Genomic DNA, 18,253 nt, shown 5'->3' with positions numbered 1-18,253 from the left:
TGCCAGATTAAGTTACTAGTTACTTTTCAGGTCAAGATTTAACATCAACAAATATGATCATTATAACACATGACTGTATATTAAGTAGTTTAAATTAGCCCTACCTGGACAACAGTAACAGCTGCATATATACTTGCATCAATAATAATAATAATAATAATAATAATAATAATAATAATATAATATAGTCACTTTAATTATAGGGATAAATAAAGTAATTTTGATTGATTTGATTTGATTTGATTTGATTCTGCAGTGTGGTATTAATACTTTTACTTAGATAAGAGATCTGAATACTTCCTCCACCACTGATTTTTCTCCAGTCATAGACACTTTCTGGGACTCAGGGAGATGGATAAAGTGAGGATATATAGCTATTATTTAATTTTTCACAGTAAACCTCTCTCACATCCTTATATTTCCCACAGGTATCGACAGTAAGAAGTGAGATTAAATCTCAACCACTCTCTTTTATGGCATAAAACATTTAAACACGGGCATATTTAATGTTTCTCGCGTTTCATTCTTGACATAAACAATCACTTTTCCTCTGAGCGTTTGGCAGCGCTGGGCGCTGAGGTTTGAACCACCTCGGCTGCTGTAGCAGGAGGAGGAGGAGAGCATGACTGGTCCTTTGACGTGGAATATTTCCGTAAAGAGACGATGGAGGAGTAGCAGCGTGTAGCTCGAAGCTATCCTGTATTAACCTTAAATCGAGACGGGATTTAGCCCTGAATCCCACTCGGACCTGGGTTCACGGGAGCTGACAGATAGCAGTCTTTCCCAGACTGACCCCTTTGTGTTCCCCCGCCTCCCTCTACTCAGCTACAATCATGATTAAAGCCATTTTAATATTCAACAACCATGGGAAACCAAGGCTTTCTAAATTCTACGAGCACTATGTGAGTAACATGTTATCAATTTACATATATTACTGTTCGTAAAGGTTGTGATATACGAAAAACTACATTAAAAATACGAAGCTGTGGCTGTTAAGATACTTCCCTTAGTGTTTTCTTGACATATACAGATGTAGCTATGTCTTTAAAATGCATTCATGTTGCAAACTGTTTGAATGGCCAGGTGTGTGTACTTTACAACCGGCTCGTGATGGGTATTGTTTCACACCGACCCTGGTGTATAAGATGTCAGTGTGAGCTGTCCTTTTTAAAATATGAATTATTAAACGTGTGCAACCCGAAGCGAGGCTATCACATTCCTGCCGAGCCTGTATGAACAGGACTGTGGCCACTTCTCCTCATGTTGGTGATGAACACAGCGGAGTGAGTTCACTCTGTTTGTGTCACATGACTTTAATAACGCCCTTGTGAGTGTCTCGTGCTCACTCTCAACTGGTTCAATTAGCTTTATTGCCATATATCTGATGCAACCTGCTCTGTCAGGGAAGAGTAAACTCCATGCAGGTGGCAACCAACACGTTATGTAATATCCTTTGTTGGGCAAGCTGGGTTAGCTTGTTCTCATAATTGGATTTATATCTCAAGGTTGGCTGCATGCCCCTTCTTTAATATCCCTACCACTGTACAACAGCAAGGTGACTGACACCATGTAACTTCATTAATTATCAGTTATATTAATTATCAGGTGATCATTTTATTTGATAAATTTTCTAGTAAAAAAAATAAAAAAGTGACTTGAGGATTTCCATCTTCTGCTACACCAACCCCACTACAATTCAGAGGCAAATATTGTACCTTTTACTCCACTACATTTATTCGAGTGCTTAAATTGCTAGTTGCATTTCAGATTAAGATTAATATATGTCATTCATTCATATATGTCATACAAAATATAATCAGAAAATAAATTACGATGTATTTAAGTAAGTTATGGTAAGACTTATGAATGCAACATTTATAATACATGAATCAGGAATGGGACATTCTCCATACATACCTTTGATATTTTAAGTATATTTTGATGCATTATCTTATTTGCATGATACTAGTAATAGTGTTTTTGCACCCGTATGCAATATGTAAATGCTTCTTTGACCACTGGATGTATAAGATGAATATCTAATTTTGTTAGTTACGCAACTAAGAATTATAATATTTACATTTTTTTATTCATTATTTTCTCAATCAGTTGGCATATAAGATGTTAACCAGCATAACAAAACACAAAAATATTCACTTGTAAGACAAGGACGAGCAGCAAATCTTAACATATGGGAAGCTGGAACCAGTGAGTGTTTGGCATTTTTGCTTGATGAAGCACCCAGAAACGATCATTGAAAATTGGTTTCAGATTTAGAAGTTAGACATCAGGTTCATTCACATCAAGACATTCAAAAAATGTCACTGCCTCGGGGAAACAGGGATAGGAATTTTTAACATTTTTTGACATTTTCAAGATGAAACAATTGATGAAAAGTGCAGGCCTGCTCCCTGCACTTAAAAACACAAGGCACAGCCATGTTGCTTCACTTAGTATGTCCTTTGAGATGCACATGTTTGTGCTTCAGGAGGATACATTGAAATGAAATGGATTATAAGAAGCCAGTAGACACCATCTGTTATATTAAATGCTGAGGTGTTGGATTACTGGCTCGCAGGATATACAGGATATGTTTCACACGTACTGCACGCTGTGAAAACTGTTTTTAGCCATCAGTTAATTTAAGGTGAACTTGTAATGCTGTGTCACCTACAGTGCTTCACTTCATAAAGAAATTCAAATATACAGAGAAAGTGACAGTGTAAGCTGCAATCCCAAACCTGTATAGCATATAGATTGAACATGACATGTAACAAAAGCCCCTGGTCAGATTTGCACTGAGGATATTGCAGTTATAAGTACAGTATGTCTCATAAACACCCGGCCACCTGCATGGCCTTGAATTTCACACATAATATCACAGTGAAGTCAGAGAAGACTGGTGTTACTGCAGTTCATACTTTGCCAAAACTCAGAGGAAAGCTGCAGGTTCAGAAGGCCAAATATGGTAAAGAGGCACAGGAACGGGAAATTATTAAAACCTTCAACACCAGAAATATCTTAAAGGCACAATGACTCGATGAACTTGAACTTCCTCATCCTCTCCTTTAGTGCTCACTAGCAGGTGAAAGCCAGGCCCAGATTTGCTCTAATTTTTGAATGAGCTTTGCCCTCTTGTCCTCGCTATGTTTGCATTTTTTGGTGCTGTATCTGTTGTCTTCATAACTTCCTCTTGGATGCATGCTTACAGTCTGGCACTTGGTCGCTACATTTCTATAGAGTCCAGCCCTCACAACCTGCACACTGTGGCTGGGGGCTTCACACCCTTTGCCCAAAGGCTGACGCCCAGAAACGTCCCAAACACAGCAACAGGAAAAAAATGGGAAAATGCAGGCAGAGAGCAGGGTCTCCATAGATACAGATGCTATTTTTGTATGAATTTATACATCGTTTTTTCTTCACCAGAATCGAAAAGATTCTGCAATCTTTCAGTCTGACAGCTGTATCATTAAACTGTGCGTACTGTAACCCTGCTACAAGTCATGCTGCAAGTCACATGACTGATGCAGCCTTCCAGCCAGCTGTGTGCTGGACAGCCTCTCCTTGTGCTCACTGACCTGTTATGCACCCTGAGAGGACATTAGCACCCTTTGGTGAGGCTGTGTCAGTGTGAGAGCTGCACACAACAAGTTTTTAACCCTGGTTGACTTTTGATTGAGAATGTTAAGGATTAAAGACCTCAGACCACATGTTGTTGCATCTTGTGGCCCTTGGGCTTCAATTTTTATGTTTTATCAACTAAAATACCATGTGTTTATTCTTCAGAACAACCTAATGTAGAAGGCTGACATTTAGAAATCTGTTTTTTTGTGCCCTGAGACTTTGACCCCTATTAGTTCAGGAAATCTTTAACTGTCTGTCCACTATTTAAGCCTTTTTAGTGCTTGCAAACATGCTCAAGGATATCTGTGGATTTAAACAGAATCTCTTCCATTAGCAAACAACAGCATGAGCCTGCTTTGGTTCAGCTTGTACAGTGACATAATTTCTGTGTAGCCTGTGGGCACTCGCGTATGTTTAGATATGACAAAAGGAGTGGTGAGTATAAATCATGTTTATTCACACAGAACTGATACATATTCAAGAAAAAGAAAGGTAAGGGGAACCATGTATTTGCCCACCAGCCCAGTCTTCTCGCTGGAAGTAATGAAATGGCTCAGTGGAAGCAATTAGGTGCACAAACAACACATTATTTACCATCTTCTTCTTGTTTGACAATCTCTGTTTTCTTATTATTCCTGCAGACTGAAGACACAGAGCAACAGATCATCAGGGAAACCTTCCACTTGGTCTCGAAAAGAGATGAGAACGTCTGTAATTTCCTAGAAGGTGGAATGTAAGTTGTGTGAGCTTGGCCTGCTGGTGCAGAAACAAGCAGCTGTGTCTAAATGCGAGCAGAAGTAAACACTCAAGTACATAATTTACTATGATGCAGCATCACAGGAATTCATTTCAAACAATATATGAAAGCTTAATGGCTGACAATCAATAGTAACCGTGTTTGTTTGGAGTTCATCTATCATTCATGAATGAGGAACTAAGTAGGTGTTTTACCACTCGCGCTTACTCTTCCACCTGCTCTATCCCCTTAATAACAAAATACTGTATTATTGAGTTAGACAGCCTCTGAATAGGATCACAGCAACCAAAAATCACCTTATTCCCATTTCTCTTTGAGTGATTTCACAGGATTAGAGGGGTTACAACGTTTCCTGTGGCTCAACTCATTTTTGTGTGTTAAAGGGGAACTTCCTAAGAGAGTGCTGCAGCCTCGAAATCAGTCATGATTCAGTTGATTTGTTGCACCCATAGGTATATACTACTGGCATATTGAATGATTGCTTTTGCTGTTATTCTGCCGAGCTTTTGTGTGTACTCATGGCAGATGGAAACAATAACTTTAGCCAAGTATATCGGGGTCCCCGCAGTGTCTTAAATCCTCTTAAAATCAGTTTTTGACATTCTAAAATTTGCCTTAAAATCTAATTTAATTGGGAGCAGAATTCACAAGTGTCTACTTTTTGATCAGATTTTATGGTTGTATTTTACTGATATTTTATATCTCACAACCTCCAATACATATTTCAATACCTATTTGTTTGTATGTCAAATATTTTTAGTCCTTGAATACAGACAAATGATACATTTCCATCTTTCCACAAGGTGGCCAGACACTTATAATAACAATCTGAGCCTCTCATTGATAAAAACAAGTACTTTCAATGGTCTCACTCATACTGGACTAATTTAAAAAATGGTTGTACCCATTAGTGAAGTACACACAAAACCGTTGGAGAATGCAATCCAGATTGAAAGGTTCCTTTGTAACACAGTTACTGAGGTCAAACCCAGTATCAGACCTGATAAGCATTAACTTTCATATCTTGTCATGTTATTGTACTCTATCTCTACACCTGTTGACTCATGACTAAAAACATCATGTTGTTTCTCTCCTGATTTTCTTGTTCTGTCTGTGTCATAACATGCTGTAAACATGTTGTGACACAGACAGATCTTATGTAAATGTGCTGCAGTCAGTGATTGACGTGGTGATGGTTGTTTATGTCAGGTACTGGTGTCATGTCTCCTTGTCCCCGTGTGTTTCAGGTTGATTGGAGGATCAGACTACAAGCTCATCTACAGACACTACGCCACGCTGTACTTTGTGTTTTGTGTGGACTCTTCAGAGAGTGAACTAGGAATTTTAGACTTAATCCAGGTAAACGTCTGGGAAATCAGAGTCTATCTGTGACACTTTCTTGACTTGTTTTTGTATTACCATTAATAGCAAATCTGTTTTTTTTGTACTAAATTGTTTCCATTTTCAGGTATTTGTGGAAACGCTGGACAAATGCTTTGAGAATGTCTGTGAGCTTGACTTAATTTTCCATGTAGACAAGGTAGGAGATGCTTTTATACTTCATACTTTTTGTTACGTATAAAATACCCTGAATGTTTTATCCTGGTTCAGATGGCTTTTCAGGCAATCTGCAGTGGCTCCCTGTGGCTGCGACAAAAAAAACGTATACGAAATGAAACCATTATTAATTTATTTTAATTTTAATTTGTCATTGGTGTAGGCCAAAAGCAATTTGTATTATAGATTATATAAAGCAATAAAAAAAAGTTTTAAAATTTAAGTCAATTAAAATGTGCATCATAGCATCATCATGTGCTCATAGCTGAACATTACATAAGTCTATGGCCTGGTGCCTTAAACACTAAAATTTGCTTTAAGTCTAGTTTTGAGTTTTTCTAGCAAGGCTAGCTTTCGATTCCAAATCTACTGAGAAGTTCCTTTGGTGTCGAGCCTCTCATTTGCACTTAGGTCCTCAAAATCATATTAATAAATGCTCATTCTGACCTATTAGTAATATCGGTAGGCTAATTTTGATTTAGTAGGCTGTTTTATCCCCACTGTAAGGCTCAAAGAAAGGTCTGTGTCTCCATTCTCTTTTTTTTTTTTTTTTTACAACAATGGCTCTTTTGTTAGTTAAGGTTTGCCAACCCCTCTCCTAGATAGTATAAATTAGTTGTAAAAAGTTATTGCATCATATTATAGAGTCAAAGTTAATGTGATTATTTGTGTCTTGAGATTAACTGTTGTGACATTAACAGATTTTTATTGACTTCCTAGATTTTGTAGTTAAGCAATTTGCCCAGTCATCATTGGTTTGTCAGATGACTATACATGTGCACTGTTACAAGATACTTCTCCAAAACAACTTAAATACATGCTGAAAGTATGAGCTGAAACTATTAGCCTATGAATTGGTTAATTACAAGTATTATAAGTTAATCAGAAACTATTTTGTTTTGATTGATTCTTGGTTTTAGTACACTTTTAAGCATACGATTAAGGATTTGCTGCTCTTCTTTGTCTTCTGTGACCTGAATATCTTTTGGGTTTTTTTGTTTGCTGTTTATACATACTAAATAGGGAGATTTCAAGCACATGTAAATCCCTGTGACTGAAAAATAGTCCAATGATATCAAGACATAATTCACATCTTAATTTTCTCAGGTCCACAACATTCTGGCGGAGATGGTGATGGGCGGAATGGTCCTGGAGACCAACATGAACGAAATCATCACACAGGTGGATGCCCAGAACAAGATGGAGAAGTCTGAGGTAAGCCTGCCCCTGCCCCGTCCACTGTATGTATGACTTGATCCTCCCTCGTGTTCTCTCCGCGATATCGTATCCAGTATGCAGGCATGTGTGTATGCTGCACCCTGCATGCTCCTCTCCAGTGACCCTGTGGATGCTCCCTACCTACTCTTGAGTGTTTGTGCTCTTTTATTTCCCGGCCTCTTCCTCTCGCTGCTGCACTGCGCTCTACACAGGTCAAGACTCGACATTTCCTCTCCTGTATCCCTCAGTATGAAATACAACATCACACTCATCACATTATTATGGAGACTTAACTGTCCCATTGTCCAGTGCATCCACACAATCTGTGACCATTGAATCTCTCAGTCACCATCTTGTATTATTATTGTCATGTAGACAGGCTGTGTTTTATATTCTTATTATTCTAGAGGAGTTTTATTTATTGTTGGAGTAAATGCTTTTCCCCCAATGTGTTTTGTTACATCTATAAGCCAGTGTCCTTGCTTAGATATTCGCTCTATGCAAGGACATTGCTTTGCTTTCCATTCAGCTTCTGCTGGCAGATAAGCATTCATTTACTTATTGGAAGGTTTTAATCAGACAGACAGCCAGAGACAATTTCATGAAGTCATTTCTGTTTTGCTTAGTGTGAATTTTAGCCTCTGATACTCCTGAAAATTAACTGCACTAATGATTTGGCCTTTTTTTTTTTATTGCTTACAATGCACTGCAATGACGTCTTATTAATGAGGCAATGTTTTTGGGGAGTACTTTTTAAAAAACTTTTGCTTTACTTTAAGAAACGCTGACTCAAAGTTGCACAAATTTGTTGTGTTTTGTTGCTTACACATCCAAGTGAAGGATTACAGTATCAGGTTTTTAGATGGCTGACAAAAGTTGTGTGCTCTAACTTTCTAAGTGTTAACAAAGTACACTTTCTCTAATAATCTGACCTGCATTGTGTGCTTTTAATGACACAGAATCTTCTTTTTGATCGAACTGTCCTGTAAGCAAGAGTCTTTTACTGTTCTACAATCATCAGAGCTGCTCTGTCCTTCCCTCTTGGACCTACCCTAGACCGCAGTGTGTGTTTTTCACACTGATGCTAATTCAAAATGACATTGTCCATTTATAGGGCTGTGTCTGGGGAACAAGGAATGAGCTGTTCTCCTCTCCAGACTGGCAAAGACCGATTAAGTGGCATTAGCATTTTTTCATCAAATTCCCTGGAATAATATCCTTATTTTTAGCTATAAAACCAATTGTGGGCGATATTTATACGACTCATTTTTTGGCTGTAAAGATGTGGTCTACGATAGGTCCTTTCACTTTTTTCTGTGGAGATAAACTGTAATTACTTTAATCTGCTTTAACATTCCTCATTCCTCTTTTTCCTGACCCTGTCTAGTTCTTTCCATTCTTCTCTCTCTTTACAGACGTTTATCTTTCAGTCTACCAGGCAGGACAGGTAGACACAGGTACTGCTAAATTTACAACCAAGTACTGTAACCTTAACTGAAGTTTAATTCTCCCCCCGAGTCTCACCATACGGCCCTCCATGTAATAGCAAACTGATGTCACTAACATACAGTAGCAATCTTTCATGGCAGACCCAAAAATGCTGCCACTGGTGAATGTACAGGGGGTGGACTAAATAATGGGAACAGCTGACCGTGTAATCCAATCTATACTAGATAAATAAATATTATATTTGTAGTATCTGTAATGTTGAACTGCTGTTGGGGACTGTGTCAGAGAGGTGGTTGTTCTACTCTGGTTATTTTTGAAGCTACTTTGTACTTTGTGGCGGTGCGTTATACATAATGTCAGGTGTGCCTTTTATATTGTCCACCCACTGTAGTTTAAAGTTATATGAATCTAACAGGCTAGAGAGGATACACAACACTTTGCTTTGAATCCTTGTTTTTAAACTAGCTTTTTTGTTGTCTTCTTTCATCCATTTTTAGAAAATATATTCATTATTTAATAAGAACTTCTCTGGCCTTAGATGGTGCAGTGTATCAAAGGAATAGTACAATATTTTGGGAAATACACTCATTTGCTTTCTTGCATCGAGAAAAATAAGAACATTGATACCACTCTTATATCTGTATGGTAAATATGTAGCTAGCTTTAGAATGTATGTAGCTCTAGAAGCTGTTAGCTTAAATGAAAGAGTGGAAACAGCTAGCCTGGGTCTGTAACAAAACCCGCCTACCAGCACCTAACTACATATTTACCATATTGACACGAGTGGTATTAAGTTTCTCGTCTAACTCTCGGCTAAAAAAGCAAATTAGCGTCTTTCCCAAAATGATCACCTGTTCCTTTCATGACCCACCCTCCAAACAGCTCTTAGTTTGCCTTAAACAAATAAAAAAATATTTTTTATCTGTCTTTTTGCACCAGTGTCCCTCATAGACACGAGATGGGGTACTGTTCGACTCTCTGACTTGCATAGACCAGAGAACGGTGCCTTTGTCGTGTGTTTCACAGCTGGTGTTACTATTTCTGAACATATTAGTCACCCAGTTTGATTAACAACCCACTATTATGGACTCGCACAGTGGGTCTCCAGGCTACCCACTGTGAGGAAAAAAAATATCTGGAGTCTGATTTCTGAATACTGGGTCCATGTGCTGGATCAGCATTCCTCTCGGTTAACGCCACGGTCATCTCTCCTTCCAACACAAGTCTCCTTGATTCTTGGCAGAGGGAGGAATGCCCCATAAGACAAACGGTCCATTGAAATAACCTTGTGAAAATAAGTGAAGTGGATAAATCTACATTCCAGACATACTTTGCGTGTGTCATATCACTAAATGATTAACGACGGTTTGAATGTGTTTCTAACAGAAGCAAAAAAAAAAGAAGTAGATACAGTTCTCTGTGGTTTAAGCCTTTTTGGTCATTTTTGGGTCTGTCTGCTAAAGATTCAGTTGGGGGATCTCTAACCGCAGTGATTCTCAAATGTCTGCTCACACTTGAGATGAAAACATCAAATCATCCACTCTCCACTGGTGTGTTTTATTCTTCCTAAAAAAATACCTTAACAGTGCTAAATTTCATTTACACAGTTTCACATTGAGATTCATTGTGTTAGAGTGAAGTGCCTCCTCTGTCCCTGAGAATAGATTTCCCACTGTAGTTGAGCACTTCTAGGCTTACAACCTCCTCATATCATCAGTAGCTAACACTGTAGATGTGTCAACGGCACAATATCTCGTCCCTCTGTTCACATGCGTAGTCTTTCCAACCCACTAGAAGTATAGATGTATCTGTATTATTATGGCTAAAATGATGTTGACATGTTTTTCAAAATTTGACGCACACATTCTATACATACCTATCTATCCAAACATCATTTCCGTCTCCATATCCAAATCCATTTTTCTGCTTTACCCAATTCTCTTCTTGCATTTTTACCCTTATCGGTCCTCAAGAGTCCGGTGGGTTCACTTTTCCAAGCAATGCTGCCTTTTGTCCATTTGATGAATGTCCAGTACTGCTCAGTACATCCAAATTAGTGAATGGTCTAGTACAGTGTGTCCTCACAGTTGATTCATAATTGGCTCTGGTTGTGATGTAAATCATTAAAGAACCAAATAATGCATGTGCATATGAAGCTATGAAGGCATCTGAATGTACATTTGCACATGTTGTCTGTCTCAGTAGCTGTCAGTGCTTTTGCATTTTGTCAGACTGTTTTCTGTCTAGTACTCTGTTTAGCACAGTGTGTATGTGTGTGTGTCCAGTCTTCACCGTTCAGTGTGTTGTCGTGAACAGCGTGTTTTTTTTGATTCGCTGACTTGTATCTTATCAACCCTCCATGTGTGTGTTTTGTGTGTTTGTGTGTGTGTGTGTGTGTGTGTGTGTGTGTGTGTAGGCCGGTATTGCAGGAGCGCCTGCTCGTGCCGTATCAGCTGTAAAGAACATGAACCTCCCGGAAATGCCCAGAAACATCAACATTGGTGACATCAGCATAAAAGTGCCAAATTTACCCTCCTTCAAATAGTGGCAGAGAGATCCTGAGCCTGCAGATGTCAGCCAATGTTTACCGTGATGCAATCTGTTTACCAAAACCTCAAATTACTAACTTTTATCAGAAACTATACATCTTGAAGGTACTGTGTGGTTTGACACTCCTTGTTTTGGTGTTATCTCTTTGTTTTTCCGATTGAAGAAAAGAATGTTTTAAGTGTTTTTTTTTCTGTTGGAAGGAAAAATGAAGTATTTATTTATTTGTGGTACATTCCTTCTGCCTCCATGGAGGTTGGCCCTTGACGTTCAGCTGCTACAGTACAGATCTGTGTCATTTAGTAACTGAAATTATTTCACTGACTCAAGTGTTTACTTAAGAGAGAAAGCATGGGAAAGTTTTGGGACACTCTTAATGGTCTGGTTATTCCAGACTAGATTAATCAACGAATGGAGAGAAAAAAACAGCATGAAAGTATTTCAAATACCGAATCGGAACAGGTCTTTTACAGTGTTGAAAGTCAAACATTACAGCTCGTTTGTAAAATCAGTGCAAAGAATATGAATTATATTACATAAATGCTGTATGACAGAAATGTTGATGTAAGCTGAAATGAGTTTCTCTTTTCTTTTTTGTATGCAAAATATTTTTAAATGATTTATCATGTATTATCAAATAATTATCTTAATTTTAATCTGTGCATGACTTTTTTTTCTCTTCTTTTTCAACATAATAAACTGTCGAAACTCAACGTTTGGGTTTGTCTCATCTCATTATTACTTTTATCTTATATTGTCGGTTTGTGTTAAATATGGTACACTTTACACACTTTCCAAAGGTACAGCATGTCATTACATTGCCCCAATGATGTTTCACTTCTAACATCTCATTTAAAGCTGCATGTGGCCCTCACGTTAGGTAATGAAACATAATATTAGTTAATTATAACACTTTATAAAGAGCTTATGAGATTTAGCTGATTACTATATTAAGTTAATATGTAATTACTGTAATTTATAGTTCAGTTATAAGTTGTTAATTTTTGGGTTGTGAAAGGTCTGTCTGCTCAGACCACTTACTCCTGGAAAAGTGCTGCAGAGGATCTGTTTATTAACACCTCATAAACACTTCCAGACTTGATTAAGTCTTTATTAATGACTGCAGATAGCATCACCTGCTAGTGGGAATTTTTAATAACCTGCCAATCCATAATTTCTTCTTATTAATGAGGCATTAATAAATAACTTCTGAACCGTAATAAAAACATCAATTATGATGTAAGCCATTTATAAGGGTGCCTTATCAGAGAGGTACTACTAGCAGTCAGTGGTGGAATGTAACTAAGTACTCAAATACTGGACTTGATTACAGTTTTAGGTACTTGTGCTTTACTTGAGTATTTCATTATATGTAAGTTTGAACTACATTTTAGAGGCAAATATTGTACTTTTTAGTCCACTACATTTAGTTGCTAGCTTTAGTCCCTTTCCAGGTCCAGATTTTACAAGAAAAAATATGATCAATTCAAAATTATTTGAATGATTTTAATTACTATTAAACCACACAGAAGTATATTAAGAAGTAAAAATGAACTACTTAATTAAAAAAAACAACGAAATAATACAATAATATATTTGGGTTATAAATTGTCTTAGTAGAGCTATTCTGCATGAAGAGTACTTTTACTTTTGATACTTTAAGTACACTTTGATGCTGATACTTTTGTACTTTTACTTTAGTAAGTTTTGAATATACAACATCTTTACTACTTTTAGTGTAGTACTTCTGCAGTATGGTATTCATACTTTTTCTTAAGTAAGGGATCTGAATACTTCTTCCTCCACTGTAAGCAGTGGTAAAATATAACTAGGTACATTAGTATTTACATTTGATTCTACTCGTACTTCTATTATCAGGCTACTATATTTCAGAGGGGAATTTTACACTTTTTACTCTTCTGCATTTACTTGACACCTAGATTTTGTAGATGCTTTCTACATATGAAGATAAATGACAAGCTACGAATCTACCACACTGATGAACTTCAACAATAAAATGCTTTGGGACTTTTACTTGGTTTTTTTTTGTGTTTTCTTTTTTGACTGTTCTCCTCTTACTTTAGTGAAGGATCTAAATGATTTTTTCCTCGACTATTAGTAACATATGGTGTACCAAATAAAACTAATTTATAGGCTATTATGGCTGTTACAATATCGGTGCTTTTGCCGTGGCGCATTTGTTGCCGGCTCTGTTTGTCCATCACTTGTCCCGTACTGACTCGTGCAGCGGACACTTTTATTTTGCGCAGCTTTTACGCAGACTATGCTTCAATGAATATCTTTAAAAGGTTACAGTTGCTTTCATGAAACATTATTGTTGAGAGTTGTTATGTAGAAAGTTTCAGGGACACAGCTGTCTTTATTTGTGTGTATATCGTTTTCATTTCTCTCTGTTTTTTACTTTACTGCGCAATCTCGCGCAGCTTTGACTATTTTATTACGTGAGTCGTCTCGTGACAACAGGAAGGAGGAATGAAAACAGTGTGAGGATGCTGCTGCTTCTTTGACACTTTTAATTTTTCATTTGTGGAAAGCAACAGACAACAATGACTTCTTTAATAAAGGAAACAGAAAGGTGGGCAGCTTTTGTTTCTACTAGAGGAAGTAAATAATTCCAGTCGCTAACGTTAATCTGCCTGAAACCGAGACAGGAAGGCTCCCCAAATTTATCAATTATGTGATTAATTGGATAAATGGACATTAGCAAACACGCTACAGTAACTAAGGGATGATTTATGTTACCACTGTCATCACTAGCTGTGACTGTATTAGGTTTGCTGTCTCTTCTTGGAGGAAAACATATTACACTAGCTGTCTCATGCGCCAGTTTCTTCTAATACTAAGTAACATTTTCTGAAATTGTCTTTTTTGGTAGCAAGCACTGTTGGACAGAAGTAAAGTAGCTATACTTTAGTACTGTAGTCAAACGTTGAGATATAGGCAGTCCACTTGAGCATTACCTTCTAGTAAGACCACAACATTTCAGAGGGAAATGCAAATTAAGCACAATCTCAAAAGGGTAAATTTCAAGTTCACAAGGCATTTGCAGAACAAGATTTTATTCCTATAATTAGTTTAAAATATGTTTTATTCGTGATGCACTGTTTTACTTCCAAACTAGGCAGCAGTATTAGGCAACCAAACCTCTTTACTAATGAAGTAAACACGTAAAACACATAAACATATGAAAACACATACCATGGCCATTAGAGTCTAATGTAACAATGTAGTATTTGTTAATCTGATTCAAAGTGTCTCAAATGTACAAACAAGTATCACAGACTGGGATTAAAAGTCTTCTGAATGGGTACCTTTATCTGTCATTATTAAGGTACAAATAAGGACAAAAAAATCAAGAGTGTATGCTGTTGCAAGAAAAAGGAAGATTAAAAACATAAATAAATATTGACATACAAAAGTAAACTCAGCCTAAAATTTCCCATTCTTCACAACTCTTTATTTTAAATGCACACATTTTGTATTCTTACTATTTAACTTGAGCAGCATTTCAAATACTTTCCCGTGTGTGTGTGTGTGTGTGTGTGTGTGTGTGTGTGTGTGTGTTTTTTAACTTTGCAGTATTACAACCTTAGCTTTTATTGCACATATATATATACATCTTGTGAAATAATTGTGCATACAGCATATTTACTCTGCAGTAGCTTTGATGTCTTTGTGTGTGTAATAGTATTTATATTCAGACTTATGTACACATGGCCTCATTTCAGATTGCTATGCACTCTTCACACACTTTTACTCATGTTTTTATTCACCCTATGGCAGTGGATATAAGAGGCTACTGTTTACTGAATGTGTCACTGCTATATGTTTATAGTTTATGTGCGCTTGTTGTCATGAATGGAGGATCCTTTGACAGTCTGCGTGACATACCTTTCATGTATGACATCATACTCGGGCAGTTAACTCTGATTCTGTTTCTCAACCAAAAGATCTGAGTTCTTTCTGCACCGCTGTCATTACACTACTCTTCTTTCCATACAGCATAAAAGAAGCGGTGACTTTCATCAACGCGATTGATGTGAACAAGTTCTCCAGGCTGATCTCACGCATCATACAAAAGCTTCATCTGAAGGTACAGAGACTGCACAGTGTTATCTGTGCCAAAGACAAGAGGCTTTTGAGGCTTTTGCTGCAAAGCTGTAGTGCCAGAGAGAGCAGTGCATGCATAATGACTTACTGGAGCATCAGTCACACTCGGCTCTAATGAATGCACACACACGCCTGGCACTGTTGCTCATGCTGGTTTTTCATGAAACTTAACTGCTTGTCAAGGTGTCAGTCTTTCATTCCAAGAACAATGTGTCTGTTTAGTTTTGATATGCTAAGAAAAGGTAACACAACTTTTGCTTAATGTATAATATTTCGACATGTCGTGGCATGAAAGGCACAGGTGTAACCAGTAAGAATAATACTGACTATTTTGCATGATTGCTCATTGACATGACTTCCTGTTACACTTAATTAGAATAAACCCATTGTTAATGTTATTCATTTAATCTGTGCTTTTGCTGCTCTGACAAGCCAAAATGTCTGCTGTGAAAAAGTTTTTTTTTCCACACCAGGTAAACCACCTTATTGTTGTTCATTGTTGTTGTCCAAAATGTCAAATTAAATTGAATTTGAATAGGTGCATATATGCTGGCCTTTGACACCAAGGCTTTTATTTTTGTTTTTAAAATGTAGCTTTTTAACTAAACTTAACTTTTTACTTTAACTTTTTAAAGTAAACTTTCCACATCAACACAGTAAATTCTGTTTCCTCCACAGGGAGAGCGGACATTCAGTGAAGAGGAGGAAGAAAAGCTGCAGGCTGCTCTGTCATTAGATAAACAGGCGCTCAGTCTAGTCCTGGAAACTGCGGCCTTCATGCTAGAGCAGGTGAGGGTTGGACATCTGATATTTTTTTGTTACATTATTATAAGAGTTGTACCTGATTTTTGTGATTGAAATGAAGGTCTTTCTATGATACTTTTAAGGGTTCAACATGAGGTATCAGATGTGAAGGAGGGGCGGAATAAAAAAGATTTACATTGTTTTGAATTTGGAAAAAAGACATATGTTCACTCTAAACTCCCTAAATGTGTTGTTTCAGTGCAGACAGACATTTCTGTTCACTGTATATGTATCTGCTGGGATTGCATACATTACACAGAAACATTTAAAAGTGCAGTATGTATTTTTATGCAGCCAATAGATTAAAAAAACTGTGTTTCTCTGATGCTGTTCGGCATGTTGTCAGAGAGGCTGCAAGCCAAGCTGTTATAATAATAATAATAATAATAATGATAATGATTGTCACCCCCCCCCCCACCTCCCCTTTTTACTCTTTTGCCTTATTTTTACATTTTTATTTCTATATAAATCTGACATGTTTGTGCCTTTGTGCCTGTTAGTGAGCATCACATTGTGAGCCCATTTCTCCAGCTGGGGTCACTGTTGTATAGAAAATTGTCTGAGCAATTTTTAGTGTTTGGGGTAAACTGGAGTAGGACGGTAAGAGTGATCTGATTCATCTGTAAAACATGGAAGAATTTATCATCGAGCTCTGACCTGTATCTTCTCTACTCCGCAGGCAGTGTATCATAACGTAAAGCCGGCCTCTCTGCAGCAACAGCTGGAGGCGATTCATCTAAACCCAGACAAGGCTGAGGTGTTCTCTCAAACCTGGGCTACGGCTGGACCTGAGCTGGTGGAGAAACTAAAGCACAGTACCTTTGCCCCAAAGAAGGTAAATCTAACGAACAAGATTATTTCTTATGTTCTGTTTTCAGCAATAACTGAACTTTGCATACCCCCTTCCATCACACCATTTGAACCCAAACCTGACCATGTTTCTAAAGTGTGAGATTAATCCTCTCCCAGAGGCTGTGTAATTATAGCCTACTTTCACAGAGTTTCATCCCTTTGAACTGCGCACTGTTTAGTAAGACATTATAGTCTCTTGATACTAAATTGAGAATCAACATCCGACTATCCATATTAAGACTGACCCGCTTTGGTGTGAATTCATTCCAGCTGTTTGGATTTGCAGAAAGTTATCCCAGCTCACACATGTTGTCAGATACATTCTAAAAACTTGCTCATCTGTATATTTTGATTAAGCTCTGACGCTTCAAACAGCGTTCCTTACAAAGTCTAGGGAATTAGGATCTAACGCAGAGTAAATAAGCAGCATGTATGCATCAGTCACATTATACTGGAGTTGTTGCTGCTGTCATACATGAAGACATCTCACCTGCTTTGGGTCTCACAAGTCATCTTCTTTTCCCCCATGAATTTGTTGCTGCCAGCAGAAGGCCGTGACAGCCATTGATCCTTGACACGACCTCTGCTTCTGCTTTGACTTTGAAACTTGCATGTCTATGTTTTCTTATGCAGTTTTGCTATTGAACATAAAGCAGAGTTTTGTTTTTAGTCACTTCTGAGACTTTGAGTAAGATGTTACACTCTCTTTCACAATTTTATAGCTCTGTGAGTTCTCATCCATTGTTCCACTCAGGACACAGTTAAACACATGCAGGTAATCAAATGAGAGTTTGAGGAAAAACATCTCAATACCGGTGACAAATACATGTTTAATGATCCATGAAAAAAACAAGATTTACATTTTCTAATCCAAGAACAAATACCAACCAGTTTAAACAAATGCTAAATAATATACAGATAAAAACAACCCAGGGTGAATTGATGTTAGCATTCTACTCATACATTTCCAACTTCAAGTTCACTAATCTAACAACATTTGCATTTGAAATGCTTTCTGTGTCAGTTTTTATTTTTATTTTCAGTGCAATCATCACCTGGCACAAGACTCATTGGGTTACATTTGTGTGTGTAGAGTTTTGAGAGTCTTTCCACAGCCGCTGATCCTCAAATGCACGTTGCGTTTAAGGTCTGGTGGAAAACTCTAACATCTGACTTTGATGCATGTGTCACTAGTACAGAGACTAACATCTCTCCATAGATCATTGTTGAAGTGCACAGCTCATTTGAATTTCCCTCCTGGGCCGGACTTGACAGGACGTCCCAGTTAGTTTTTATGTTGGTCACTGCCAGTTG

General features: G+C 37.5%; 2 protein-coding genes across 4 annotated transcripts in view; both read left to right on the top strand.

The window, feature by feature from the left end:
• Window positions 1-635: 635 nt before the first annotated feature.
• On the top strand, window positions 636-11,865 carry LOC131975022 (AP-3 complex subunit sigma-1). 2 transcript variants are annotated; one of them, XM_059337550.1, is made up of 7 exons: window positions 638-902; window positions 4,266-4,357; window positions 5,629-5,740; window positions 5,850-5,921; window positions 7,046-7,153; window positions 8,572-8,613; window positions 11,022-11,117. In XM_059337550.1, the coding sequence occupies exons 1-6, from the start codon at window positions 834-836 to the stop codon at window positions 8,605-8,607; spliced, it is 489 nt and encodes a 162-aa protein (XP_059193533.1). In that variant the 5' UTR covers window positions 638-833; the 3' UTR covers window positions 8,608-8,613; window positions 11,022-11,117. The 2 variants fall into 2 exon arrangements, with proteins under 2 accessions (XP_059193532.1, XP_059193533.1); XM_059337549.1 differs by lacking the exon at window positions 8,572-8,613 and having other exon boundaries at window positions 636-902; window positions 11,022-11,865.
• A 1,746-nt stretch (window positions 11,866-13,611) lies between these two features.
• commd10 (COMM domain containing 10) overlaps window positions 13,612-18,253 on the top strand; it is a 63,847-nt gene continuing 59,205 nt past the window's right edge. For both annotated transcript variants that reach the window (XM_059337208.1, XM_059337209.1), the window contains exons 1-4: window positions 13,612-13,748; window positions 15,176-15,266; window positions 15,962-16,072; window positions 16,767-16,922. In XM_059337208.1, coding sequence (XP_059193191.1) covers window positions 13,720-13,748; window positions 15,176-15,266; window positions 15,962-16,072; window positions 16,767-16,922 — 387 coding nt within the window. In that variant the 5' untranslated portion in view covers window positions 13,612-13,719. The remainder of the gene's footprint in view (window positions 13,749-15,175; window positions 15,267-15,961; window positions 16,073-16,766; window positions 16,923-18,253) is intronic.

The sequence above is a fragment of the Centropristis striata genome, chromosome 7 (genome assembly GCF_030273125.1).
Source record: "Centropristis striata isolate RG_2023a ecotype Rhode Island chromosome 7, C.striata_1.0, whole genome shotgun sequence".
Lineage (NCBI taxonomy): Eukaryota > Metazoa > Chordata > Actinopteri > Perciformes > Serranidae > Centropristis > Centropristis striata.
Note: the sequence above shows the minus strand (reverse complement) of the source record. Positions and strands in the feature narration are given on the sequence as shown.

Bases quoted from the DNA above. Each gene is read 5' to 3' on its own strand.
- LOC131975022 (XM_059337549.1), top strand. From the start codon at position 834: ATGATTAAAGCCATTTTAATATTCAACAACCATGGGAAACCAAGGCTT. The intron at 903-4,265 runs GTGAGTAACATG...TTATTCCTGCAG, and splicing joins CTAAATTCTACGAGCACTAT to ACTGAAGACACAGAGCAACA. The intron at 5,741-5,849 runs GTAAACGTCTGG...TTCCATTTTCAG, and splicing joins GAATTTTAGACTTAATCCAG to GTATTTGTGGAAACGCTGGA.